This window comes from Carassius gibelio, chromosome A24 (genome assembly GCF_023724105.1).
Source record: "Carassius gibelio isolate Cgi1373 ecotype wild population from Czech Republic chromosome A24, carGib1.2-hapl.c, whole genome shotgun sequence".
Taxonomy (NCBI): domain Eukaryota; kingdom Metazoa; phylum Chordata; class Actinopteri; order Cypriniformes; family Cyprinidae; genus Carassius; species Carassius gibelio.
Window position 1 is genome coordinate 1,920,282 of NC_068394.1, and position 27,958 is coordinate 1,948,239.

The window sequence follows — 27,958 nt, forward strand, 5'->3', positions numbered from 1 at the left end:
TTATAACTCTGTGAGTTTGAGAATCTGAACAACAGCAATCATGAGCTTCTTCACCATCTTCATCTGGATCTTCACCAGCTACTGTTTCACAGGTGAGGAGATAAACATACTCTATTCTAATTGACCATCTGTGCCAGAAATACTGTCCTTCAACAAATACTGAATTCTGAATGTTGATTCATTTTTCTTGATGTAGAATCAGCAGCTGGAGTCACAGTCACTCAGACGCCTGCAGAGAAACCTGTTCAACCAGGAGACAAAGTTACCATGTCCTGTAAAACCAGTCCTGAAGTTTACCAGGGTTGGGGTGTTCAGCCTTTACACTGGTACTTACAGAAACCTGGAGAAGCTCCTAAACTCCTGATTTATGATGCAAACACTCTCCAGTCAGGAACTCCATCTAGATTCAGTGGCAGTGGATCTAACAGTGATTTCACTCTGACCATCAGTGGAGTCCAGACTGAAGATGCTGGACATTATTACTGTCAGAGTGTACACTACATCAGTAGTAGCTGGGTGTTCACACAGTGATAAAGCGTGGTACAAAAACCTGTGTCAGTCAGAGTCACAGTGACTGAACTGATGCTGCAGCTGCTCAAACACTATCACTCACTACTGACACACAGAGACCAAACACACAACTACACATGAGCTCACAACTGAGTCAGGAGTCACATCAGCTCTATTAGACTGGGATCTGTCCTGTGACAGATGGGTTTGTCTCAGCTATACTCAGATTCAGAGAAAACTGAGAGATAAACAAATATCAAAGCAAACAATTATATTGCAATATCTTGTTTTGGTTTGTACATTACATTTTGCACATTAAACTACAAACCATTAAACTAGCATTAACTTCTTAACTTCTTCATCTCAAGCTGATAATTAATTTCTTACTCATAACTCATTTCTGATGAGCAGAAGTGAAACTGTTCCAGTTCAGAGCGTTTAACCGATCAAACAGAGAAACTGTGAGTTTGAGCTGAAATCAGATTTGCATTGACAGCTTTAGTGATTCTGATGATCTCAGAATAGAGCAGCTCCGTCTCCAGAGACCATGTTCAAACCCCAAGAGCTTCAGTTCACATTTACTGCTAAACACAGCTGTTCTCAACTATTACAATCCATCAACAGCAGCTGAAACTTTAGTGAAGGAAGGACACACTGATCAATGATGCAGTCGGACACAAATGGAAGGCGTTCAGAAGCTTTATTGAATGAACAGCAATGGCAGCACATTGAAAGACTGCTTGAGTATTGAGCTGTAAATCAGGAGACTGCTGTGAATCCTGCTGCTCTTCACTGGAGAAACATCAGCACTCGGAGCTCTTGAGGAACGAGGTCTCCTGAGCAGCTCCGTCATGTGTTACTCTGCAGACGAAGCGCTCGCCGGCTTCCCAGCGTGCTTTGCTGAGGCTCAGGACGCTGCTGCGGCTGTAGCGTCCGTCCCGCTCGCTCTCTGCGCTGGTCTGAACCCCCTCGGTGACCTCTGACCCGTCCAGCGTCCAGCTCACCTGCGCCCCCTGTGGAGAGTAAGAGCTGAGCAGACAGAGCAGTGCGGCTGAGTCTCCAGAGATCTGCAGAGAAGAGGGAGGCAGCAGAGACACGGAGGGCTTCACGGAGGGACCAGCTGAAACACACACACACACAGAGAGAGAGAGACACACACACACACACACACACACACAGAGAGAGAGAGAGAGAGAGAGAGAGACACACACACACACACACACACACACACAGAGAGAGAGAGAGAGACACACACACACACACACACACACACAGAGAGAGAGAGAGAGAGAGACACACACACACACACAGAGAGAGAGAGAGAGACACACACACACACACACACACACACACAGAGAGAGAGAGAGAGAGAGAGAGAGAGACAGTTGTTAACATCTGCAGCTACAGTCTTCACTGTGAAAATAACAAATAGTTCATAATTTTACTGTAACTTCACATCACTACTTTCATTCATATAACACAAATATCATGAATGAAGATTAAAATGATTCTCCATTAGAATAATTAATATTACTATTATTACAATAAAAAAGTTATTGTAATGGTACAAGACTGTAAACATGCTACGGTGAAAACCTGTTCATCAGTTCACTGAACGTTATTTTACTATACACAGTGAAAATTTGTAATAAATCTAACTGGACATTTCATGTAATTTTACAGTACAACACTGTTAAATTTTTGGAAGTGAAGAACAAGAAGTCTGGCAAACACTGCTTTTATTTTTACTGTAAATTTTACATATTTTTAACAGTGATCAAGTCTAAGATATTGTATACTGTATTCATAAATATATCACTTCTCTAAAGTAAACGTGATGTACAGTAAAATGCTAATTTGTTACTTTCTGAAATAAGTAAAATGTTTAAACTTACTTTATAAAACATCTCTGATAATTTTATTGTGCTATTTGCTAATTGTTTACTTTAATATATTATTCATTTGAAAACAGTCCTCATTCAGGACATTTTCTTATAAACAACTATACATAAACGTAATAGTTTAAATCATTTATTTTAACATGTTTATCAACTGAATGTCTTTTTGACTCACATTGACAGCAATTAGATTATATTCTGTCTACATTATTCAGCTTTTATGTCATGCACCTATTGAAATATATTAAGAAATAATTGAATATCATAAAAATGCATTAATTAAAATATATTGAAATGTTTGCATACATCAGGTGTAAAAATAGTAAAGTACACTTATGAACTATGGTTTAAAATGTACAAAAATTAACTGTCACCAAATATGACTTAACATTGTAGACAAAATGTAATAATTAAAATACAAAAACTGATGCAATCAATCAATAAAATAGAAGAACATTTGACTATAAATAAGATGAGAAGTGTAAGTAGAGTTTGTTAGTAATTTTAAGTCAATTTTTTTTGTAATAAATTAAGAATATTGTTGCCAAATATTATCAAATAACATTAAACCTCTATTTAAAACACACACACATGATATATTTATATTAGATCATTTAAGAAAGACTTACTTCTGATCGTCAGTTTAGTTCCTCCACCAAAAGTGTACCACAGTGCTTCATTCTAGTGAAAGCGTCGTACAAAAACCTCCTTCACACTCAAATGAACACAAACTCCACAACACACACACACACACACACTGATATGAGACTCAACAGCAGACATGAAATATTGGACTATTGATCAATTGTCTTTATACATCTTCATTTGGGTTTCTAAAAGATCATATATTTCTCAAAGCAGTTTTAATGAGTTCTGATGACCTGTGACCTCTGAAATGACCTTTGCCCTCACACTGAGTTCACAGGGACATACTTGTTTCTCTGAATGTTTCAGCTCTGTCACTGAATCAAGAGAAAACCTGCAGTCTGAACCAGAGACTCACACAGAATGAAAAAGACATGATTTCCAGATTTGTAAAGAAGTGAGAACACACAGCACTGGATCATGAGACTAAAACAGGTTTAGAGGCTCAGGTTTCATCTGCATGTGGGGATGTTCATGTCTGTTTTCCTCCAGGAGGGTTTTTCCACAGAGAGTCACTTTGCATCAGCACATGCTTCAGCGCTCCGAGTGTTTATAGCGTTCAGACTCAACACTTTATAACACACTGCTGTTTACCACGGTACAAAACCAACAAACACAATGAATCTCTTCAGCAGCTTCATCTGGATTCTGGCAGCTTTTATTCCAGGTAACAGAAGTCAAAGATGCTCATTTTTGACTCTTTAATGTTGATTTGATTTGATTGAACACATATAATGTTGTTGTCAGCAGCATCCAGAGGAATCACTGTGACTCAGCCTGAAGCTGTGACTGTTTCTGAACGACAAGACGCCACGATAGAGTGTAAAACTGATCCTGGAATAACTAGCTGGGGTTTAGCTTGGTATCAGCAGAAACCTGGAGAAGCTCCTAAACTCATCATTTATGATGTAACCGATCTCGAAGATGAGAGTTTCAGTCGATTCAGTGGGAATGGAGAGTCAAGTGGGACTGATTTCACTCTGACCATCAGTGGAGTCCAGACTGAAGATGCTGGACATTATTACTGTCAGAGTTACCACAACATCAACAGTAAACGTGTGTTCACACAGTGATAAAGCGTGGTACAAAAACCTGTGTCAGTCAGAGTCACAGTGACTGAACTGATGCTGCAGCTGCTCAAACACTATCACTCACTCAACAGGGAAAAACATATTAATATTATCTTACAATAAACATCAGTTTTGTTGAGCTACAACATTTATTTTTGATTATGATTTTTCTGAAGGTATTTTTGTCTCCTGATATTTTCACTCCTTCATGTAGAAATCCATCCACTTTCGATCTTCAGTGGATATTTTTCCATCCCATTCCATTATTATGATTTATTAAGTTCATGCTTCATAATGCAGATATTAACTGCATCATATAAAATGTTTATCAATTTCAAAACAAATGATAATGAATATAATTTATATAAATATTCATGCAGGAAAGATTAACAATGATATAAAGGTTAATTTTCAAATGAAAGACCAGATTACCCAACAGCTTCAGTTAACCATTAAAAAACATACGCATATCACCATATTTACATTTATTTGATAAAGATTTATAAAGAGTGAACATGTATTATGTCATGTGTGACGTGACTCCTCATCAAACTCAGAGACTGACAGAGATATGTGTGTGATGATCCTCATGTCTGTTAAAAACCTGCAGGAACATCCATAGATTTAATATAAAATTACCCATCTTGGAAAGTATGTTCAAAATAACTGTGGTTATGTCTTAAATGGAAGATAACAGTTGAGAAAAAAAATAGATATGTATTATATTGGATGCATGAGCATCTAATTTAGCTACTTATTGATGTAATGTTAATCGCAGAAAATGTAATTTATTAATAAGATTCGGGAGGAGCGCGTCAGATACCTAACCAACACAGGTGGACCATAATCAAGTAATCAATCCCATAGTATAAATATCGCTGACTTACCTCTATCCACTGACGGTTTATCAAAATGCTGGTTCGCTTCGTCAGTCACCTTATCACAGACCCAATTTTCGTACCAACGAAGAGTGCTACAAAGGGGATTTATAAGACCTGCTGCTTGTATTATGTCATATATATATATATATATAAATCACATCACCTTCGCTTAAAGGTATGCCAGGCATCCTAGGTTGCAGTGATAGAATCATGTATCGACAATAGCCAAGACGATATTAGGCCCATTCTCCAACCAACGTTTTTTATAATAATTATTTGGCGGCCTACCATAATTTGGCTATCAAACTGCTCCGTTATCCCATCTCAGCACTGCATTTCACGCTCGCCCGTGCTCTCAAAGGATGATGTGAGCCTGTAGGTGGCAAAGAAGTCTCCATCCACAAATAGACATACATCGTTTGCAGATATAAGGTATTCCATCGTACTCTAACAGGTAATTCGATATGTGCCATATTTTAAAGGAGCTCTCACTAACGGAGTTTAATGCCACAGTTACGTTAGAACGCATCTCATTCTGGTTTCAGGGGCGGCGCGTCAGTCCCATCATGAGGCATGTGGTACGGAGCGCATAAGACCAAGGCATCATTTCAACCGAACTCACTCCAAATATATGAACTTACCGGTTTTTGAATAACTTGTATTTAAGGCATTAGTTTATGTCCATATTAGGGTTAAATCATTGGACTTTAAATGGAATCTACTATATTTTTTAAAAAATAATAATAATGATAATAATAATAATAATAATAATAAAATATTCACAGGACAAGGGAGATGACAGTAGTGCCGACTACATGAACTAGCAGTTTTAAATATAGTATTTTATATTTAATGCCAGTTTATCAGTACGTCCGAAAGTATATTTTTTGATTATTGGTGATTGGTGATGAGATTATTGGTGATTCCATAGGCTCTTTTCATGCACCTGCATGGTCAAAATGCCAAATAGTAAGCTCAGACAAGTATAAAGAATCTTTCTCTTACTCCACCCATGCACGATTACATCGTCGATATGTACGATCGATCTCACATGTTGACAATGACCACATCGCCGATACATGGCACCTATTTGGGGTACACTGGCACAGGAAATCCAATTTATTTTTGCACGCTTAATTTCGAATACAATGACTGCACCAAGATTTTTCGGACTCATTATCGGAAGCAGCTCATTGGATTTGCTAGACAATTATTCAAGTAACCCTCACAGCGTCTACCCTCGTAGACAAACAAATCATCCTTAGTATCGAACTCCCTGTCAGGCGCTGCAAGAGTGCTCCCGGTTGAGCCAACCTTTGCCTTCTCCATTCAACTATCAGCAAAGCTTGCTCGTATGACATCGCGAGTATTAAAATCCTGTCAGATGCTTTCCTGCTTAAGCATTCTTGGACTTTCCATCCGAAACAAATTTTCACTGTTCGATGCGTGTGCTCCCTTCGGACGCCGGCGAGAGCCTCCCAGTGAGACAACCTTACCTTTTCCTTTTCTATGGTCAGTGAGGCTTACCCATTCGATGCACGTGCTCCCTACGGACGCTGGCAAGAGCCTCCTGGACAGACTTGCTTTACGTTTCCACTCTACGGTCGGCGAGGCTTACCCGTTCGATGCGTGTGCTCCCTTCGGACGTCGGTAACAGTCTCTCGGCCACGCAACTTAATTTACCATTCACGGTAGGCGATGCTTAACCGTCCGACGCTACGAGTCTCTTCCTCTCGCCAAATCCTGCAAAAAAAATAAATAAACACTCTCAGCTACTCTCAGCTACCCTCTCATCTTTTAACCCCGCCTGGCGAGGCTTACCGGTTCTATGCTATGAGTCTCAATCTCCTGTCGGAGGCTTCAGGGGCCCTCTCGGTTAGCATTAGGCCCTTCACCCACTGAATAGCAGGGGCTATCAGCCAGTAGGGCCCGTACGCCGACACCGTGACCTATTCCGGTCGAGGCAACTCGGGTCCTCCCGGTCGGGCACCACAACCACACTGCTCCTCCTCATCGGCCGGTAGGGCTCACCGTTCCAACGCCAAAAGCTCCAGTTGAGCATCGGCTCGAGTCCTACCGACCGGGCGCCAACAACCACGTAGTTCACTAGCTGCAGCCGGTAGGGCCTACTCTCCCAACGCCCAAGTCGCTCCCTCCGGAGTACTTAGGCCCTTTCAGCCTGCCAATGAGACGACTTCTCAGAAACCAAATCAGCCCCCGCCAGTACTCTATGCTTTTTAGGGGGGCATTCTTTAAACTGGCGGCTGTCCTCTTGTACATTTAATCTAATTATATCTAATTATATGTAAGCGTGAACTAGTGAAATGTAATTTTATTAATGAGATTCGGGAGGAGCACGTCAAATACTTAGCCCAACCAACACAGCTGGACCATAATCAAGTAATCAATCCCATAGTATAAATATCGCTGACTTACCTCTATCCATTGACAGTTTATCAGCATCCCTACTCCAAACCATCTCCTCACTTCGAGTTCAGTTTATAAATAGACGGGGAAAGGGGGGGTACTCTAGGTTCGGGCCATTCCCGAGCTCGGAGCCCTTCCCGGGACAGCACGCCAAATACACATACCATACCTCAGCTAATTATATGTAAGCGTGAACTAGTGAATTAGAGAGTGGTAGTGATTGGAGCCATTTGACAGCTGACCGCATCAGCTGGTCGAAGCCTATGCCTCCGTGGCCTGACTGAACTAACGCTGCACTCAATTAAACTGATCAAAAGACATTTATAATGTTCAAATAAATTATTTTGAACTTTATATTCATCAAAGAATCCTGAAATATTAAATTACAGTTTCCCCAAAATTATTCAGCAGCACAACTGTTTTCAACATTGATAATAATCAGAAATGTTTCTTGAGCAGTAAATCATCATATTAGACTGATTTCTGAAGATCATGTGACACTGAAGACTGGAGGAAAGATGCTGAAAATACAGCTGCACATTACAGAAATAAATGACATTTTACTATATATTCACATAGAAAACAATTCTGTAAAAATGCAGTTCAAGAGACTTCTTTAAAATAATCCTTTATTAAAATAATCTTACTGACCCTACATTTTTGAATGACATTGTTAACACAGTCTCTGGACCTGAGTGACTTTCATTTGTCCTTTTTAGTCGTGTCAACATTCATCATTAAAATCAGTGCAAAATCACAAATCAAAAGCCATAAAAGACAAAAATATGTCCATGGGACTAAATTGTAATGACATTTTTTTTATTTAAAATTAGGGCCGGGACTCGATTAAAAAAATTAATCTAATTAATTAGAGGCTTTGTAATTAATTAATCAAAATTAATCGCATTTTAATCGCATATAAATATTTGACCTGAGAACAGTGAGAAGTTTTTTTTTTTTTTTACATGGATTTATAGTACACCATTGAATAATGACTGAATACATAAGCTTAAGCAACAAAATATTGTTTATTTCTGTTCAACCAAGTCTAGCAGACCAGTGCAATTTAGAAATAGTACATTTCAGAAATTCAGGAAGCTTATAGGTACTGGAACCGTCTGTAAAGTGTTTTTTAAGTAAAACACAATACTGTCAATTACATTCAGAATACTATTAGAAAACATCTCTCTGTTGCTTCAGAGGCCATAACATACTAAGTCCAACTCTCAATAACCTTGGCCAAAACAATAAAGAGTTCAACATAAACTGCCAGTTGCACCAACAAAATAATACATAGTTCAATATAAAGTGTAAAGTCCACGCTAGCTGCTATTTGTTCTTCTTCTTCTTCTTCTTTGGTTGCTTAACGGCGGATGCGGACTAACTTAGCGCACTACCGCCACCCTCCAGATTAAATTGTACCCAATCACCACTTTGGTTTAAAAATTTGAAAATAATGTAGCCTGTAAACTACAAAAAAGAAAAAGAAAAAAAGTCCTTTGTTAAACCTAATTAAATTCCCTATATTCTATCAATGAGTCCAGTGTTCTTTAAAAATTCAAACATATACTTTATTACTTTATGATCGGAAGCCTTAGACAAAATGTTTCTAAAGCTAAAACTTTCCCCACGGTCCTCTATTTTCCTTTTAATTAAAATCCTTTCTCTATTAAATTGCCTACACATCATAAAGACATGTTCCACTGTTTCTGGCACATTACAGCTCCCACAATTTCCTGAATTATGCTTTCCTATCAGCTGCAATGTTTTGTTCAGTCCAGTGTGTCCTATTCTCATTCTTGTAAAAATTGCCTCTTCTTTTCGACATCTTATTATCAAACGGCCCTGACCAACCTTAGGGTTTACAATGTAAAAGCCCCTCCCTTTATCTCCCCTATCCCATTTATCTTGCCATAACTTTTTAACATGTTTTTTAATCATTGACTTAGCCTCTGATTTTGATATTTTACACTGAATAGACACATTTGTTGCTTTCAAAGCCTGTTTAGCAAACTTGTCTGCTAATTCAGCTGCTATATGTTTTGCGTTGAGATGATACTTGAGGCTCGTCGATGTGCTGCTGTGATATGCGAACCGATGCGAACGCTAGTTGGTGCTTCAGTATAATCGACCCGCCGAAACTCATCCAGTGAGAAACGTTCCGCGGTGCAAAAATACATTATTAAAAATGCGGGAATTTTTTTTTTCTGTAATTAATTAATCTTAATTAACGCGTTATTTTTTGTGTAATTAATTAATCGCAATTAACGCGTTAAAGTCCCGGCCCTATTTTAAATATACATTTATCACTATTTATTTAAATATTTAATCTTTACACATTTCACACCACCAGGGGTCGTTTTTCATGTGGCTTAAATTGGTTGTAAATTTTATGTAATTTTTTTAAATTCACACTTATTGATAAACCATGATTTTACCTGAAAATGTTCACATGTGAGTCAGTCTGTAAGAGTGTGTCTCAATCAGCTCCTTAGTTCACTAGTCAGGGCACTACTCAGGGATTACATCACCCTCATCCTCAAAACATTCCCACAATGCACCATAAAAGCCAGTATGCATCACTGCTGTCTATAGTGATGTTTCTTAAGTTCGCTCAAACCAACTGAGCTGAAATACGTTTATTTCATTTACAAAAACCATCAATAGTTTAAATGTTTGAAGTCATTAATAAATCCATATTCATATTTTAATCCAGTAGATGATAACCAGTCAAATTTATTGTAAAAAACAAAGATTAGACAGTGTGATGTGCAGATACGAAGATTGACAGGATGAAATGAATGAGCAAACTTCATTTAGAAGCTCATTTAAATACAGGATCAGTTCATTTGCATATTGCTCAGATGCTTCAGTGCTCTGAGAGTGTTTATAGTGCTGTGAGTTTAACACTTCATCACTGACACACACAACAATCTTCATCAACATGACCTTCATCATCATCTTCATCTGGACTCTCACAGCGTTTGCTCAAGGTTTGTGCAGCACAAGTTTGATATCAATTCATTTCTTCAAGTATATTGTCAAAGTTTTGAGTTGATTTTCTTCTTGTTGTGTGTTTCAGAGAGTAGAGGACAGATCAGCGTCACTCAGAGTCCCTCAACGACAGCAGCTCAACCAGGAGAAACAGTGAAGATCAGCTGCAAAACCAGCACTGATGTGCGCAGATTGGGGAATGGGGATGAAGGCTTATTCTGGTACTCACAGAAACCTGGAGAAGCTTCTAAACTCCTGATTTATTATGTAAAAAATCTTGTGTCAGGAACTCCATCTAGATTCAGTGGCAGTGGATCTAACAGTGATTTCACTCTGACCATCAGTGGAGTCCAGACTGAAGATGCTGGACATTATTACTGTCAGAGTTTCCATTGCAGAACAAGTGGTGGATATTGTGCGGGTGATGAAACATTCACACAGTGATAAAGCGTGGTACAAAAACCTGTGTCAGTCAGAGTCACAGTGACTGAACTGATGCTGCAGCTGCTCAAACACTATCACTCACTACTGACACACAGAGACCAAACACACAACTACACATGAGCTCACAACTGAGTCAGGAGTGTCCAGTGTCTCCTATGGGGGATATATTCAAGAAAGGATGATCAAGCAAACTCTCAGTTTAAACTTGAACTCTGAGTTGACTTACCCTGAGATTGGAAACTCTGAGTTTTGAGTTTCTGAACAGCTGAACAGAGTTAGTTCAATCCAGTCTGTTTAGGCTGACTCGGAGTTTAACGTGTGCATGATGACTATGAAAAGCCATGATCTCCGAGCTCTGAAATTAGGCAGGCAAGGCAAGGCAAGGCAAGGCAAGTTTATTTATATAGCACATTTCGTACACAATGGTAATTCAAAGTGCTTTACATAAGAGAAAGTAAAATAATCATGAAGAAAAATAATAACAAAAATAAAACAAGTAATTTTACTTTTAAAATGATTAAAACATTTTAAAACAGTTAATAATAAAACAATAATAAAACATAAAACAGTGAAAATATAGTGCAATCAGTTCGGACATTGCACAGTGCTCATTCAACAAATGCACAGCTAAAAAGATGCGTTTTGAGTCTAGATTTAAATGTGACTAGTGTTTTAGCACATCTGATCTCTTCTACGATTCAGCATGGCAACAGCTCCCGCCAAAAAGACTTCTGCACACTACAGAAAAAGTAACTTTAAACCTAAATCAATGGCTTTGTCCGAAATGGCAAACTGAATGAGTAGGTACTTAATTTCAATAAGTACTAGGGGTTGAACGACTACCGTATTTTCCGCACTATGAGGCGCACTTAAAAGCCTTTAATTTTCTCAAAAAATGACAGTGCGCCTTATATATGGCTCAAGACGCTCAAGGAGCCTTTATCTGACTGTTTTGTTGACATTCCCTTTAGCACAGCTCCATCTAGAAGATGCATAACGCAAACCCAGTCAGATGTTTGACTGCAGTAAAAAAGTTCTGAAATAGGCCATTCATTGAAGGTGTGCCTTATAATCCGATGCACCTAATAGTGTGGAAAATACGGTAGTGATTTTTTTAAGTCGAATTTTATGTGATGAAAGCCGAGTCGAGGTCGACTAGTCGCTGATGACGTCATTAATGAACATATGCTCGGAGCTTTATAAAACCCCTCGTGCACAGCTATGTCATATGACACAGCGCTGCTTATATGGCTATTGCTCCTATAACAGCTCATTAGTTCTTCTGTCTTTGGGTCGGTTTATTTCTCACAGATTTCTCCTCTTTAAAGTCAGACACAGATAAAGTAATGGAGTAAAGATTACATTCATATGAATGCATTAGTAAGAGCAATTGTGTGTGTGAATTATTTCTACATGGCAGCGTCTCTCTACTAGTGAAGCTGTGGGATTTAGTCATTAAGAAATAAATTATAGAACTTTTCCGTTTCTAAGCTATTTTACTGAAAAATCAGAGAAGAGCTTTGACAGTACATTTCTGCGCTGAATGATTCTGTGTGCGAGTGATCTGCGTGTGACATACGAGCTTCTGCCTGTAGCCTGTGTGCATTACAGTGTAGCAGCGCATTAGATTAGAAGAGCGATTGACTTTCCTGTACAATAAGCTGTTTAGAATGTGCGTTCTCCCTTTCAGTTTCGAGCATCCAGTAATATAATCTGTGATGAGATTACTAATGGTGAGCAGGTGCAGGTGATTAGTACTCAGGGGAACGTGATCATTGTGGGATGGATGGGACTGGGCTTGACTGGAGCGTAAATGTGGAAATCCATTGAAGTCGACTAGTCGACTAATCGATTAGTCGGTGCAACCCCTAATAAGTACTTACTTAACGAGAGCTAAAAGAGTACGTACTCTACAGCCAAATCTCCTTGAGTATGAATGCGATCCGCCATGTTTACGTTATCATGTGACCTATGACGTTTTAACAAGAGCAACAACTTCAAATATATGTCTGACTGCGACAGGTTTAATATCTACTATCTGTAAATATTTTGATGCTGATGCAATTTGCTCCTTTTGTGGTCTTGTTGAAGAAACAGCTGTCCTTTTATTGTGATTGTAGCATAACCAAAACATTTTGTGTTTTTATATTTTTAACGCTACAGAAATGACCCGCAGTAGAATCCTGAAATATTAAACACCTGATAGCATCAATAACATCACAACCCTGTCTAATATGGTTTTCCTCAGCGTTATCTGCACAAAGCAGAGGTGGATCAGCTGCTTGAAAATCTGGTCTTTGGACACTTTAAAAATGTATTACTACTTAGAAATTAACAATAATAATGATAAACGGTGACTAACAATTCTATATTTTTTGCAAAACAAACAAATTGCAATTCGTTTATTTTCATATGCCATGGCTATGCATGACTTCACACTAGACAGATGCAGCCAAGGTGAATACATCTAAATATTCAGTCAAGTAATGAATGAATGCATGTGTTAATTTACAGTTTACGGTAGCTCAATAAATATGATTTTAACACACGGAAACCGTGTTTTGGTTTATAATACTCACATTTGTAAACATTCACCGCTGCTCTCCGATGATGTCGTTCGATGATGACGTATCCTCTCGCATGGCATCCTGGGATTGAAAAGTATCCATCGATGAACACTTCAGAATCTGGGCTGAAGCAGAAGGACATCTAGGGATTTCTCGCCTACTGTTTAATGAATACTGAGCTTTCGAACGTGCTTCTTTCTTCACATACTCTTTTTTCCTACTATATAGTAGGTGAGTAGCATATTAGAGCACAAATTAAGTATACTTACATCTTAATCTCGACCTACTCTTTTAAGAACACAACAGATTCAAATATACTCATTCGCTCGCCTACTGATTTTTCCGTACTATATAGTAGACAATTATGCCATTTCAGATGCAGCCAATGTTATCAGAGGTTATAAACTGGCAGAAAGGTAATTTAGTGAACTAATTTTTATTTTCATGGTTTGCCACTGGCAAATAATAATAATAATAATAATAATAATAATAATAATAATAATATGGCAGCAGAAAAACATTTAACAAAAACATAATTCAATGGTATAAAGCTTCAAGCATGAAATGGGTGTAGGCTTACGTTACATGTCTTTACAAACATTTGATTTTTAAGAAATATCATTCAGTGTATATCTTTTTCAATGTGCAGCAGCTTTTCCCACATAGTCTTAATGCTTTATCACATAATTATAACAGCAAGAAGAAAGAGACTCATGAAATGGGAGGAGAACCTGCACCAGTAATGACAGATGAAGATATAGCCACAATACTAATATTAAAATCAAATCTCACACTGCTCTGCCATTTGGCATCCTTTCATTCCGTACAGTAATCATCAGAAAGTGATGATAGGAATATGCATCAATGCATCCAACCACACTGGAAATCCTAAAAGACAGTCTAATTATTAGATTGTCTCCAAAAGTCATAAAATAAAATAAACAATTAATATCTAATTATGTTAAGAAATGTGCCAGTGTAAGATTGTGCTTGTTCTATAACATATGAAAATATGATTTATGTGCATCATCTGCTGTAAGCCATGCACAGATTTACATAGAGATGATTTGCATTTCAGCACAAGCTGAGGTTTTATAACAGAGGTTTTATAACTCTGTGAGTTTGAGAATCTGAACAACAGCAACCATGAGCTTCATCACCATCTTCATCTGGATCTTCACCAGCTACTGTTTCACAGGTGAGGAGATAAACATACTCTATTCTAACTGACCATCTGTGCCAGAAATACTGTCCTTCAACAAATACTGAATTCTGAATGTTGATTCATTTTTCTTGATGTAGAATCAGCAGCTGGAGTGACAGTCACTCAGACGCCTGCAGAGAAACCTGTTCAACCAGGAGACAAAGTTACCATGTCCTGTAAAACCAGTCCTGAAGTTTACCAGGGTTGGAGTGTTCAGCCTTTATCCTGGTACTTACAGAAACCTGGAGAAGCTCCTAAACTCCTGATTTATGATGCAAACACTCTCCAGTCAGGAACTCCATCTAGATTCAGTGGCAGTGGATCTAACAGTGATTTCACTCTGACCATCAGTGGAGTCCAGACTGAAGATGCTGGACATTATTACTGTCAGAGTTACCACAGTGGTCGTGTGTTCACACAGTGATAAAGCGTGGTACAAAAACCTGTGTCAGTCAGAGTCACAGTGACTGAACTGATGCTGCAGCTGCTCAAAGGAGGATCTGAAACTCTGTTGTTTTTGCTCTTTCTCCTCATATTCTGACTCTCTGTAGGGAGAAGAGAAATGCTGGAAACTGGACTGATTGAATCTGCACAGCTTTGAGGTTTTGATTTGATTCATTGTGCTCTTATAGATCCGTCACATGATGGAGATTGAAGCTCAACATCTGTCTCACAAACACATGCAGCTGTTTTCAGTCACAGATACAGCTGCTATAATGAATGAGGAATGACAAAACTCTAGGATACTTAAATTCAGCACAGAAACTCACAGTTTAATAACATATTTAATTTGATGAATGATATGTAAACCTTGTTTCACAGCTCTTCAAACTCTCTCTTTCAGGTCGGTTCAGCAAATGCTTCACATAAAGATCAGACAGTGTCTCTGCTGATTTATGATCCTAAAACCCTCATATTGTGTGTCAGAGTTTCTCCATCGACTGTAAAACCAGCGATCGATCTCAGTTACTGTACACTACTGTTGAAACAATTGGGATCTTTCTTACACAAATGTAATATTTACAAGTGCATTTATAAAATTCCCATACACATATGTTTATGTATGTAAAAAAAAAATGTTTGGACGTATATGTCAATTTACATGCATATCCATTATAAAAACTTGTACATATAGATATTATAAAAGCAAGATAGACATGTATTTTATTTTATATATATATATATATATTATATATAAACATACAGACATTTTGTCTATATGTTGTTTTAATAAAATTGCATATATTCACATATATGGCTGCTACATATACCACAGAAAAAAATCATCACATAGATATTATTAACATATGGACATATAGGGTTTTTGCTCTGAAATTGTAACGTGTTATAAAGTTATATCTTCATCTATCCAGATAATATATGTATGTGGGTAACACATGGAAACATTACTTTTAATATAGAGCAATATACACTGTATACCATATAATATTTACATATGGGCAGTAAGATATTTTTTATCTTTTGAAAGAAAGTAATATTTTGTTTAGCAAAAACGCATTTCAGACAGGAACCACTTTATTTTATTGAACACAATTTATATTTGGCGGTATGGTTTGCTTATGGGGGTTCTTTCTCCCAGAATAATTGAACATGCAAGAGCTTTACCATTAACCCCCCAAACATAATGAGAGGTATTACTGCCTGAAGAAGAACCCCCCAAAAACCAACCATGTTCCATTCCTGCAAAAGAGAAAAGATAATGTTATTGAGATATTCCTACCGGCTAGCAGAGGGGTATTCTCCCCTCAAAAGGAGGGAGAGAACAGCAGGCCCCTCTTTAATTTGAGTAGCGAGGGGTGAACAGCAGACCCCTGCAGTCAAAGCAGCGAAGAGTGTTCTCTCCAGCGGGTGAAAATAGCAGGCCCTAATTTTTTTTTAACTAAATGGTTAATCCATTCGGGATTTAAGCGTACGGATCCAAACAACAAACATTCCTGCTTAACGACTGATGATTCCACTGTTTCTCGCTGACTACAGCACGGATGAATTCTTGATTACATCGTTTCCACTGTATATAATGACGATATCTGAGAGAGTCCAGTCCAGTGAACACATGATCTGAACACAACTGTAGCGTTCAACACCGTGTGTGTGATTAATTATAATGACAATAATACCTACCCTTTGATTTTATGCATTGCGAGCCGATCTTAAATGTACACCATAATAACACTTTCCTTCATTTTCACTTTTCTCTTTAATCGCGACAGTTTAAAGATGTAGTTTAACTGAGAAGGGAAAATGTTGTTTAAGTTACCTTTAAATGCTCAAAGCATATACTCTCTCATGGAAAACAAAACCAAGCAGACTTAACAGGGGCCACTCAAGTATTTAGTTCTGGGTTTACCATGATTTGTCATTTCGAGCCATTGCTGACTGAAGCAGCAACCTCCGGCAGAGTTTTTTTTTTAAAAACCTTTTAAACCTTGAAAACACTGCATTAAATTTTCAATCACCCGTACGACCCTGTACAATGGTGAACCGTTTGGGAAGGTGCGCGATCAGTCATCAGAGGCTCACAAGTGGAGCCAGGCGAAAGCATAAATCCCGCTTATGCAATGGCAGGTCTATACCCAGACAGCAAGCAGTTTCGGCCCAGATCCGGCCCACATCTGGCCTGCATGGATTTCACATGGGCCAGATGTGGGCCGGATCTGGGCCAACACTATTTTGCTGTTTGGGTAACAGGATATGATACTGGACACTAGATAAACCTCAACAATCAAGCAGTCCCAATACCCTTATAGCTAAAAGCAAAGACCTTCTTAAGTGAATAGAGTGGGGCAGGATCCCCTTACGGAAGAACAGAAGTAGCGAAGGGTGCTCTTTTAAAACAGCTAAAAAGATCAGCGTGCCCCTTTAAAGCAGTATGGCATATGGTCAATTCTCGAATTTAGGCAAAAACATTAGCCCTTGTCCAGATAACTTTTAGCATTGATACAATCTGTACATTTAGTATCAAGCACTTGATCGATACACAAGCTTGAGCAACAGCATATCACTGATTTAAACACAGTGTGTTGGAAATAGTCGGATAAGTTTAATGAAAGCATCCTCGATAAAAGCAGCAGCCCGTTCATATCGCCAGCTTTGACATCAGATTAACAAGGCTCATTGGTAAATGTAACTGGTAGTGTTACCGGTGTGGTAATACGTTAGCATGCCTAGCAAAAATAACTGAACAGTTAGCTTTGGACAATGACCAATTTCTGAAACATTTTCGTCGATATAGCACTTGGCAAAAAAATGAAAGAAACTTTGCTTAGCTTCGTGAAGATGTCCCGAGATGGTTCTTCTTGAATTTCTTGCTTCTTCCAGCGGGGAAGCAAATCCCATGTAAAGTTGTTGGGTAAGTCATATTAGTACAACTTTGGCGATTAATCGCGGACAAAGTGTCTACATCAAGTGTTTCCTCATATCACTTTCAGTCCATCGCTTGACAAACAACGTGGTGAATTCACTTAGTTCACAACTTGAAATCTGGTGAGATGCTCTGTGGGAATCCTGCCGTCTGATAAGTTCCTGGGCGAGCGATAGCTCTTGCAAGCCATTTGAGCACACTTACCGAGCAGTAGTGCCACGTAAATATGTTCTGTGTCTAATTAGAGAGTGGTAGTGATTGGAGCCTATGCCTCCGTGGCCTGACTGAACTAACGCTGCACTCGATTAAACTGATCAAAAGACATTTATAATGTTCAAATAAATGCTGTCCTTTTGAACTTTATATTCATCAAAGAATCCTGAAATATTAAATTACAGTTTCCCCAAAATTATTCAGCAGCACAACTGTTTTCAACATTGATAATAATCAGTGTTTGGAATAACGGCGTTTAAAAGAACGCCGTTAGGTAACAACGTTATTTTTTCAGTAACGGGGTAATCTAACTAATTACTTTTCCCGTCGTAACAACGCCGTTAACGTTACTGAACGTTAAATGTGGTGCGTTACTATGCATTGATTTAATAAACTATGCAATCCGAACGCACCCCTGGCTCACACAGCGAGTGAGCAGGTGGGTTAATGACGAAATAAGCGGTTGTGATTGGCTAAGGCAGAGTCATGTGTTTCATGGTAGCCAATCAGACTCAGTGTTTTTACACACATGCCGGCACACGCAACAGCGCCAGCGGCGCCAAACACACACACACACACACATACGCAACAGCTACATAGAGATTCGCAGCAGCAGCAGAAATGGTGAGTCAGGAGCAATCCGATGAAAAGTTGGCATTTTCAAGATGTAAGCACTACTTCAAATTCATTGTGGTCAAAGGCAAGAACGTGCATGTAATGTGTGACACGCATCTACAAAGCTAGTGGCCAAAAACACTTTTCTTACAAAGATAATACTTGAAGTGCAGGATAAAACTCTTGCTGTCTGTTGACGTGCAATAAATATTGAAAGTTGTGTACGAACACCTGTCTGTTCTACTCATTTCAACTGACTTGTGAAAACTGAAAAAAAAAAAAAATACAAATTCTCTGACATATAGCAACCTTTTTTGTTGTTGTTGTTGTACAGTAACGCAAATAGTTACTTTCCCTGGTAACGAGTTACTTTTATTATAGAGTAATTCAGTTACTAACTCAGTTACTTTTTGGAACAAGTAGTGAGTTACTATAACTAATTACTTTTTTTAAAGTAATGTTCCAAACAGTGATGATAATCAGAAATGTGTCTTGAGCAGTAAATCATCATATTAGACTGATTTCTGAAGATCATGTGACACTGAAGACTGGAGGAATGATGCTGAAAATACAGCGGAGCATCACAGAAATAAATACATTTTAATATATTCACATTAAAAAAATTCTGTAAAAAATGTAATAATATTTTACAATATTACAGTTTTCCTGTAGTTTTGATAAATGTAAATGCAGCTTAAGAGACTTCTTTAAAATAGTCCTTTATTAAAATAATCTTACTGACCCTACATTATTGAATGACATTGTTAAAACAGTCTCTGGACCTGAGCGACTTTCATTTGTCCTTTTTAGTCGTGTCAACCTTCATCATTAAAATCATTAAAATCAGTGCAAAATCACAAATCAAGAGCCATAAAAGACAAAAATATGTCCATGGGACTGAATTGTAATTACATTTTTTATTTATTTTAAATATACATTCACTACTATTTATTTAAATATTTAATCTTTACACATTTTACACAATCAGGGGTCATTTTTCATGTGGTTTAAACTGGTTGTAAATTTTATGCTTATTTTAAGTTCCCACTTATTGATAAACCATGATTTGAGCATGACAATGATCACATGTGAGTCAGTCAGTAAGAGTGTCTCAATCAGCTCCTTAGTTCACTAGTCAGTGCACTACTCAGGGATTACATCACGCTCATGCTCAAAACATTCCCACAATGCACCATAAAAGCCAGTATGCATCACTGCTGTCTATAGTGATGTTTCTTAAGGTCACTCAAACCAACTGAGCTGAAATACGTTTATTTCATTTACAAAAACCATCAATAATCAAAATGTTTAAAGTTATTAGTAAACCCATAATCATAGTCCAATCCTGTAATAAACCGACAGATGATAACCAGTCAAAATAATTGTAAAGGATTAGACAGTGTGATCTACAGATACAATGATTAACAGGATGAAATGAATGAGCAAACTTCATTTAGAAGCTCATTTAAATACAGGATCAGTTCATTTGCATATTGCTCAGATGCTTCAGTGCTCTGAGAGTGTTTATAGTGCTGTGAGTTTAACACTTCATCACTGACACACACAACAATCTTCATCAACATGACCTTCATCATCATCTTCATCTGGACTCTCACAGCGTTTGCTCAAGGTTTGTGCAGCACAAGTTTGATATCAATTCATTTCTTCAAGTATATTGTCAAAGTTTTGAGTTGATTTTCTTCTTGTTGTGTGTTTCAGAGAGTAGAGGACAGATCAGCGTCACTCAGAGTCCCTCAACAGCAGCTCAACCAGGAGAAACAGTGAAGATCAGCTGCAAAACCAGCACTGATGTGCACAGATGGAGTGGGAATGACCGTTTACACTGGTACTTACAGAAACCTGGAGAAGCTACTAAACTTCTGATTTATTTATCAAATATTCTCCAGTCAGGAACTCCATCTAGATTCAGTGGCAGTGGATCTAACAGTGATTTCACTCTGACCATCAGTGGAGTCCAGACTGAAGATGCTGGACATTATTACTGTCAGAGTTTCCACAGTGGTGGTGTGTTCACACAGTGATAAAGCGTGGTACAAAAACCTGTGTCAGTCAGAGTCACAGTGACTGAACTGATGCTGCAGCTGCTCAAACACTATCACTCACTACTGACACACAGAGACCAAACACACAACTACACATGAGCTCACAACTGAGTCAGGAGTCACATCAGCTCTATTAGACTGGGATCTGTCCTGTGACAGACGGGCGACACAAAAAACAATAGCACCATATTTCTTAGGTCCAGTGTAATATATATATATATATATATATATATATATATATTTTATTATACATTTCATTGCACACATATTTAATCATATAGTTAAGTCATTATTTATCACCAGGAACGTAAACATAATCTTGAACAGTTTCCCAAGTAGCTTCTTCATCTCAAGCTGCTAATTAATTTATTACTCATAACTCATTTCTGATGAGCAGAAGTGAAACTGTTCCAGTTCAGAGCGTTTAACCGATCAAACAGAGAAACTGTGAGTTTGAGCTGAAATCAGATTTGCATTGACAGCTTTAGTGATTCTGATGATCTCAGAATAGAGCAGCTCCGTCTCCAGAGACCATGTTCAAACCCCAAGAGCTTCAGTTCACATTTACTGCTAAACACAGCTGTTCTCAACTATTACAATCCATCAACAGCAGCTGAAACTTTAGTGAAGGAAGGACACACTGATCAATGATGCAGTCGGACACAAATGGAAGGCGTTCAGAAGCTTTATTGAATGAACAGCAATGGCAGCACATTGAAAGACTGCTTGAGTATTGAGCTGTAAATCAGGAGACTGCTGTGAATCCTGCTGCTCTTCACTGGAGAAACATCAGCACTCGGAGCTCTTGAGGAACGAGGTCTCCTGAGCAGCTCCGTCATGTGTTACTCTGCAGACGAAGCGCTCGCCGGCTTCCCAGCGTGCCTTGCTGAGGCTCAGGATGCTGCTGCGGCTGTAGCGTCCGTCCCGCTCGCTCTCTGCGCTGGTCTGAACCCCCTGGGTGACCTCTGACCCGTCCAGCGTCCAGCTCACCTGCGCCCCCTGTGGAGAGTAAGAGCTGAGCAGACAGAGCAGTGCGGCTGAGTCTCCAGAGATCTGCAGAGAAGAGGGAGGCAGCAGAGACACGGAGGGCTTCACGGAGGGACCAGCTGAAACACACACACACACACACACACACACACACACAGAGAGAGAGACACACACACACACACACAGTTATTAACATCTGCAGCTACAGTCTTCACTGTGAAAATCACAAATAGTTCATCATTTTACTGTAACTCCACATCACTACTTTCATTCATATAACACAAATATCATGAATGAAGATTAAAATGATTCTCCATTAGAAGAATTCATATTTACTATTATTACAATTTAAAAAAGTTATTGTAATGGTACAAGACTGTAAAAACGCTACGGTGAAATCCTGTTCATCAGTTCACTGAACGTTATTTTACTATACACAGTGAAACATTTTAATAAATCTAACTGGACATTTCATGTAATTTTACAGTACAATACTGTTACAATTTTTGGAAGTGAAGAACAAGAAGTCTGGCAAACACTGCTTTTATTTTTACTGTAAATTTTACATATTTTTAACAGTGATCAAGTATAAGATACTGTATACTGTATTCATAAATATATCACTTCTCTAAAGTAAACGTGATGTACAGTAAAATGCTAATTTGTTACTTTCTGAAATAAGTAAAATGTTTAAACTTATTTTATAAAACATCTCTCATAATTTTATTGTGATATTTTTATAATTGTTTACTTCAATATATTATTCATTTGAAAACAGTCCTCATTCAGGACATTTTCTTATAAACAACTATACATAAACTTAATAGTTTAAATCATTTATTTTAACATGTTTATCAACTGAATGTCTTTTTGACTCACATTGACAGCAATTCGATTATATTCTGTCTACATTATTCAGCTTTTATGTCATGCACCTATTGAAATATATTAAGAAATAATTGAAAAATCATAAAAATGCATTAATTAAAATATATTGAAATGTTAGCATACATCAGGTGTAAAAATACTAATTTAAAACATTAAGTACACATATGAACTATGGTTTAAAATGTACAAAAATGAACAAAAATGAACTGTCACCAAATATGACTTAACATTGTAGACAAAATGTAATAATTACAATACAAAAACTGATGCAATCAATCGATAAAATAGAAGAAAATTTGACTATAAATAAGATGGGAAATGTAAGTAGAGTTTGTTAGTACTTTAAGTTATATATTTTTTATATAAATGAAGAATATTGTTGCCAAATGTTATCAAATAACATTAAACCTCTATTTAAAACACACACACATTATATATTTATATTAGATCATTTAAGAAAGACTTACTTCTGATCGTCAGTTTAGTTCCTCCACCAAAAGTCCACCACAGTGTTTCATTCTAGTGAAAGCGTCGTACAAAAACCTCCTTCACACTCAAATGAACACACACACACACACACACACGCACACACACATGGATTATTGGACTAAAGTGATGAAAATCTCTGTATTGATACATTTTCTTTACACATCTTCATTTGGGTTTCTAAAAGATCATATATTTGTCAAAGCAGTTTTAATGAGTTCTGATGACCTTTGCCCTCACACTGAGTTCACAGGGACATACTTGTTTCTCTGAATGTTTCAGCTCTGTCACTGAATCAAGAGAAAACCTGCAGTCTGAACCAGAGACTCACACAGAATGAAAAAGACATGATTTCCAGATTTGTAAAGAAGTGAGAACACACAGCACTGGATCATGAGACTAAAACAGGTTTAGAGGCTCAGGTTTCATCTGCATGTGGGGATGTTCATGTCTGTTTTCCTCCAGGAGGGTTTTTCCACAGAGAGTCACTTTGCATCAGCACATGCTTCAGCGCTCCGAGTGTTTATAGCGTTCAGACTCAACACTTTATAACACACTGCTGTTTACCACGGTACAAAACCAACAAACACAATGAATCTCTTCAGCAGCTTCATCTGGATTCTGGCAGCTTTTATTCCAGGTAACAGAAGTCAAAGATGCTCATTTTTGACTCTTTAATGTTGATTTGATTTGATTGAACACATATAATGTTGTTGTCAGCAGCATCCAGAGGAATCACTGTGACTCAGCCTGAAGCTGTGACTGTTTCTGAACGACAAGACGCCACGATAGCGTGTAAAACTGATCCTGAAATAACTAACTGGGGTTTAGCTTGGTATCAGCAGAAACCTGGAGAAGCTCCTAAACTCATCATTTATGGTGTAAACGATCTCTATGATGAGAGTTTCAGTCGATTCAGTGGGAATGGAGAGTCAGGTGGGACTGATTTCACTCTGACCATCAGTGGAGTCCAGACTGAAGATGCTGGACATTATTACTGTCAGAGTTACCACAACATCAACAGTAAACGTGTGTTCACACAGTGATAAAGCGTGGTACAAAAACCTGTGTCAGTCAGAGTCACAGTGACTGAACTGATGCTGCAGCTGCTCAAACACTATCACTCACTCAACAGGGAAAAACATATTAATATTATCTTACAATAAACATCAGTTTTGTTGAGCTTCATAATTTATTTTTATTATGATTTTTGTCTCCTGATATTTTTAAGTCCTTCATGTAGAAATTCAGTGGATATTTTTCCATCCTTCACTATATTTTTGGAGTTTCTTCATTTATGATTTATCCTCAATCTTCTTTCTAAACTGCATCATCAGTTTAATAAGACCATTATTGATTTATTAAGTTCATCCCTCACAGTGCAGATATTAACAGCATCATATAAATATGTTTGTCAGTTTCAGAGCAAATGATAATTAATATAATTTATAGAGATATATAAGCATGAAAAAATTAACAATGACATAAAATTAATGTAAAAAAAAAACAGATTAGTCAGCAGGTGCAGGTCACCATCAATAAACAACATACTGTATGCATATCACTATGTAAAAGCACTGACCATCGGACATCTGTCAACAATGATAACTACCTCACGTTACTGTACACCTCATCGATGCCAGCTGGGAACTTCACTCCTTTGCTTTACATAGGCTATGTTATGTAATTTTAAATTACAAAATTGAACTTAATGACCTAGCCTATTATTTTCCACGACACCACATTATGTTTGCTTCTTGATGATTGCTGACAAAATCAGCACTATTGGAACAGACAGCGCTCCTAATATGGAGGCAGCAGGGAGGATGCGGCCATTCGAGCATCGCCCTGTCCCTGTGTTGTGCATGTAGAAACCCGTTCTCAAAGACTTACTTTTAGTCATTATTTGGGTAGCACACATATTCTGAATGCCTTCTGCAGGATTCAAATGAGCCATTTTAATCTAGATTAATTCCAAGATTACAGTGAGATTAATCTAGATTAAAAGAGTAGTCTATGACCACCACTGATATATATTATATATTAAAGGATCAAATATTTGAAAACATTTTTACTCTGTTCTCATTTCAGTAACTGTATTTTGTGTCTGTTAATGAGCGACTGTCTTCAGGTAAATGATGTGAGTGTGTTTGCATATTGCTCAGATGCTTCAGTGCTCTGAGAGTGTTTATAGTGCTGTGAGTTTAACACTTCATCACTGACACACACAACAATCTTCATCAACATGACCTTCATCATCATCTTCATCTGGACTCTCACAGCGTTTGCTCAAGGTTTGTGCAGCACAAGTTTGATATCAATTCATTTCTTCAAGTATATTGTCAAAGTTTTGAGTTGATTTTCTTCTTGTTGTGTGTTTCAGAGTGTAGAGGACAGATCAGCGTCACTCAGAGTCCCTCAACAGCAGCTCAACCAGGAGAAACAGTGAAGATCAGCTGCAAAACCAGCACTGATGTGTACATATTCCTAGGTCAATATCATTGTTTAGCCTGGTACTTACAGAAACCTGGAGAAGCTCCTAAACTCCTGATTTATTGGACTGACAGCCTTGTGTCAGGAACTCCATCTAGATTCAGTGGCAGTGGATCTAACAGTGATTTCACTCTGACCATCAGTGGAGTCCAGACTGAAGATGCTGGACATTATTACTGTCAGAGTTACCACTGCAGAACAAATTCTAGAAATAGTTGTGTGGGTGACTATGTGTTCACACAGTGATAAAGCGTGGTACAAAAACCTGTGTCAGTCAGAGTCACAGTGACTGAACTGATGCTGCAGCTGCTCAAAGGAGGATCTGAAACTCTGTTGTTTTTGCTCTTTCTCCTCATATTCTGACTCTCTGTAGGGAGAAGAGAAATGCTGGAAACTGGACTGATTGAATCTGCACAGCTTCGAGGTTTTGATTTGATTCATTGTGCTCTTATAGATCCGTCACATGATGGAGATTGAAGCTCAACATCTGTCTCACAAACACATGCAGCTGTTTTCAGTCACAGATACAGCTGCTATAATGAATGATGAATGACAAAACTCTAGGATACTTAAATTCAGCACAGAAACTCAGTTCAATAACATATTTAATTTGATGAATGATATGTAAACCTTGTTTCACAGCTCTTCAAACTCTCTCTTTCAGGTCGGTTCAGCAAATGCTTCACATAAAGATCAGACAGTGTCTCTGCTGATTTATGATCCTAAAACCCTCATATTGTGTGTCAGAGTTTCTCCATCGACTGTAAAACCAGCGATCGATCTCAGTTACTGTACACTACTGCTGAAACGACTGGGATCTTTCTTACACAAATGTAATATATACAATAGCATTTATTAAATTTCCATACACATATGTATGTTTATGTATGTAAAAAACAAAAAATTGGGACATATATGTCAATTTACATGCATATCCATTATAAAAACTTGTACATGTAGATATTATATAAGCAAGATAGACGTATTTTTTTGAACACAATTTACATTTGGCGGTATGGTTTGCTTATGGGGGTTCTTTCTCCCAGAATAATTAAACATACAAGAGCTTTAACATTAACCCCCCAAACATAATGAGAGGTATTACTGCCTGAAGAAGAACACCCCAAAAACCAACCATGTTCCATTCCTGCAAAAGAGAAAAGACAATGTTATTGAGCTATTCTTAATGAAGACTACTGGCTAGCAGAGGGGTATTCTCCCCTCAAAAGGAGGGAGAGAACAGCAGGCCCCTCTTTAATTTGAGTAGCGAGGGGTGAACAGCAGACCCCTGCAGTCAAAGCAGCACAGAGTTTTCTCTCAATAGCAGGCCCTATTTTTTATTTTTAACTAGATGGTTAATCCTTTCGGGATTTAAGCGTACGGATCCAAACAACAAACATTCCTGCTTAACGACTGATGATTCCACTGTTTCTCGCTGACTACAGCACGGATGAATTCTTGATTACATCGTTTCCACTGTATATAATGACGATATCTGAGAGAGTCCAGTCCAGTGAACACATGATCTGAACACAACTGTAGCGTTCAACACCGTGTGTGTGATTAATTATAATCACAATAATACCTACCCTTTGCACACAGTCTCTGGACCTGAGTGACTTTCATTTGTCCTTTTTAGTCGTGTCAACCTTCATTAAAATCATTAAAATCAGTGCAAAATCACAAATCAAGAGCCATAAAGACAAAAATATGTCCATGGGACTAAATTGTAATGACATTTTTTATTTATTTTAAATAGTCATTTATCACTATTTATTTAAACATTTAATCTTTACATATTTTACATATTACATATTCTTTTTTCATGTGGTTTAAATTGGTTGTAAATTTTATGCTTATTTTAAGTTCACACTTATTGATAAACCATGATTTGAGCATGAAAATGTTCACATGTGAGTCAGTCAGTAAGAGTGTGTCTCAATCAGCTCCTTAGTTCACTAGTCAGTGCACTACTCAGGGATGACATCATGCTCATGCTCAAAACATTCCCACAATGCACCATAAAAGCCAGTATGCATCACTGCTGTCTATAGTGATGTTTCTTAAACCAACTGAGCTGAAATACATTTTTTCATTTACAAAAACATTAATAATCAAAATGTTTGAAGTCATTAAATAAATCCATAATCATATTTTAATCCTGTATTAAACCGACAGATGATAACTACTC

The 27,958-nt window shown here is 37.8% G+C and overlaps 2 long non-coding RNA genes and 7 gene segments (V, D, J or C); 6 read left to right on the forward strand and 3 right to left on the reverse strand.

Annotated features, from left to right (window-relative positions):
• LOC127945863 (Ig kappa chain V region K29-213-like) lies at positions 1 to 1,700 on the forward strand. The segment is given in 2 exon segments: positions 1 to 92; positions 197 to 1,700. Coding segments are annotated over 2 exon segments (387 nt in total).
• LOC127946085 (Ig lambda-3 chain C region-like) lies at positions 1,194 to 3,429 on the reverse strand. The segment is given in 3 exon segments: positions 1,194 to 1,630; positions 3,038 to 3,089; positions 3,412 to 3,429. Coding segments are annotated over 3 exon segments (387 nt in total).
• LOC127945869 (immunoglobulin kappa variable 1D-13-like) lies at positions 3,033 to 5,056 on the forward strand. The segment is given in 2 exon segments: positions 3,033 to 3,720; positions 3,801 to 5,056. Coding segments are annotated over 2 exon segments (375 nt in total).
• On the reverse strand, positions 3,798 to 26,181 carry LOC127945875 (uncharacterized). Its single transcript, XR_008150965.1, has 3 exons — positions 26,033 to 26,181; positions 24,124 to 24,339; positions 3,798 to 3,929 (listed from the first exon to the last, which is right to left on the reverse strand). It is a non-coding gene; the product is annotated as an uncharacterized LOC127945875 (long non-coding RNA).
• Positions 14,540 to 15,701, forward strand: LOC127945865 (immunoglobulin kappa variable 1-8-like). The segment is given in 2 exon segments: positions 14,540 to 14,634; positions 14,739 to 15,701. Coding segments are annotated over 2 exon segments (378 nt in total).
• LOC127945870 (Ig kappa chain V region S211-like) lies at positions 20,303 to 20,910 on the forward strand. The segment is given in 2 exon segments: positions 20,303 to 20,480; positions 20,570 to 20,910. Coding segments are annotated over 2 exon segments (372 nt in total).
• On the reverse strand, positions 21,818 to 23,411 carry LOC127945873 (uncharacterized). The gene is made up of 2 exons (XR_008150962.1): positions 23,256 to 23,411; positions 21,818 to 22,019 (listed from the first exon to the last, which is right to left on the reverse strand). It is a non-coding gene; the product is annotated as an uncharacterized LOC127945873 (long non-coding RNA).
• Positions 23,754 to 24,465, forward strand: LOC127945867 (Ig kappa chain V region 3381-like). The segment is given in 2 exon segments: positions 23,754 to 23,914; positions 23,998 to 24,465. Coding segments are annotated over 2 exon segments (372 nt in total).
• LOC127945861 (immunoglobulin kappa variable 4-1-like) lies at positions 25,404 to 26,034 on the forward strand. The segment is given in 2 exon segments: positions 25,404 to 25,568; positions 25,658 to 26,034. Coding segments are annotated over 2 exon segments (405 nt in total).
• Positions 26,182 to 27,958: the final 1,777 nt, after the last annotated feature.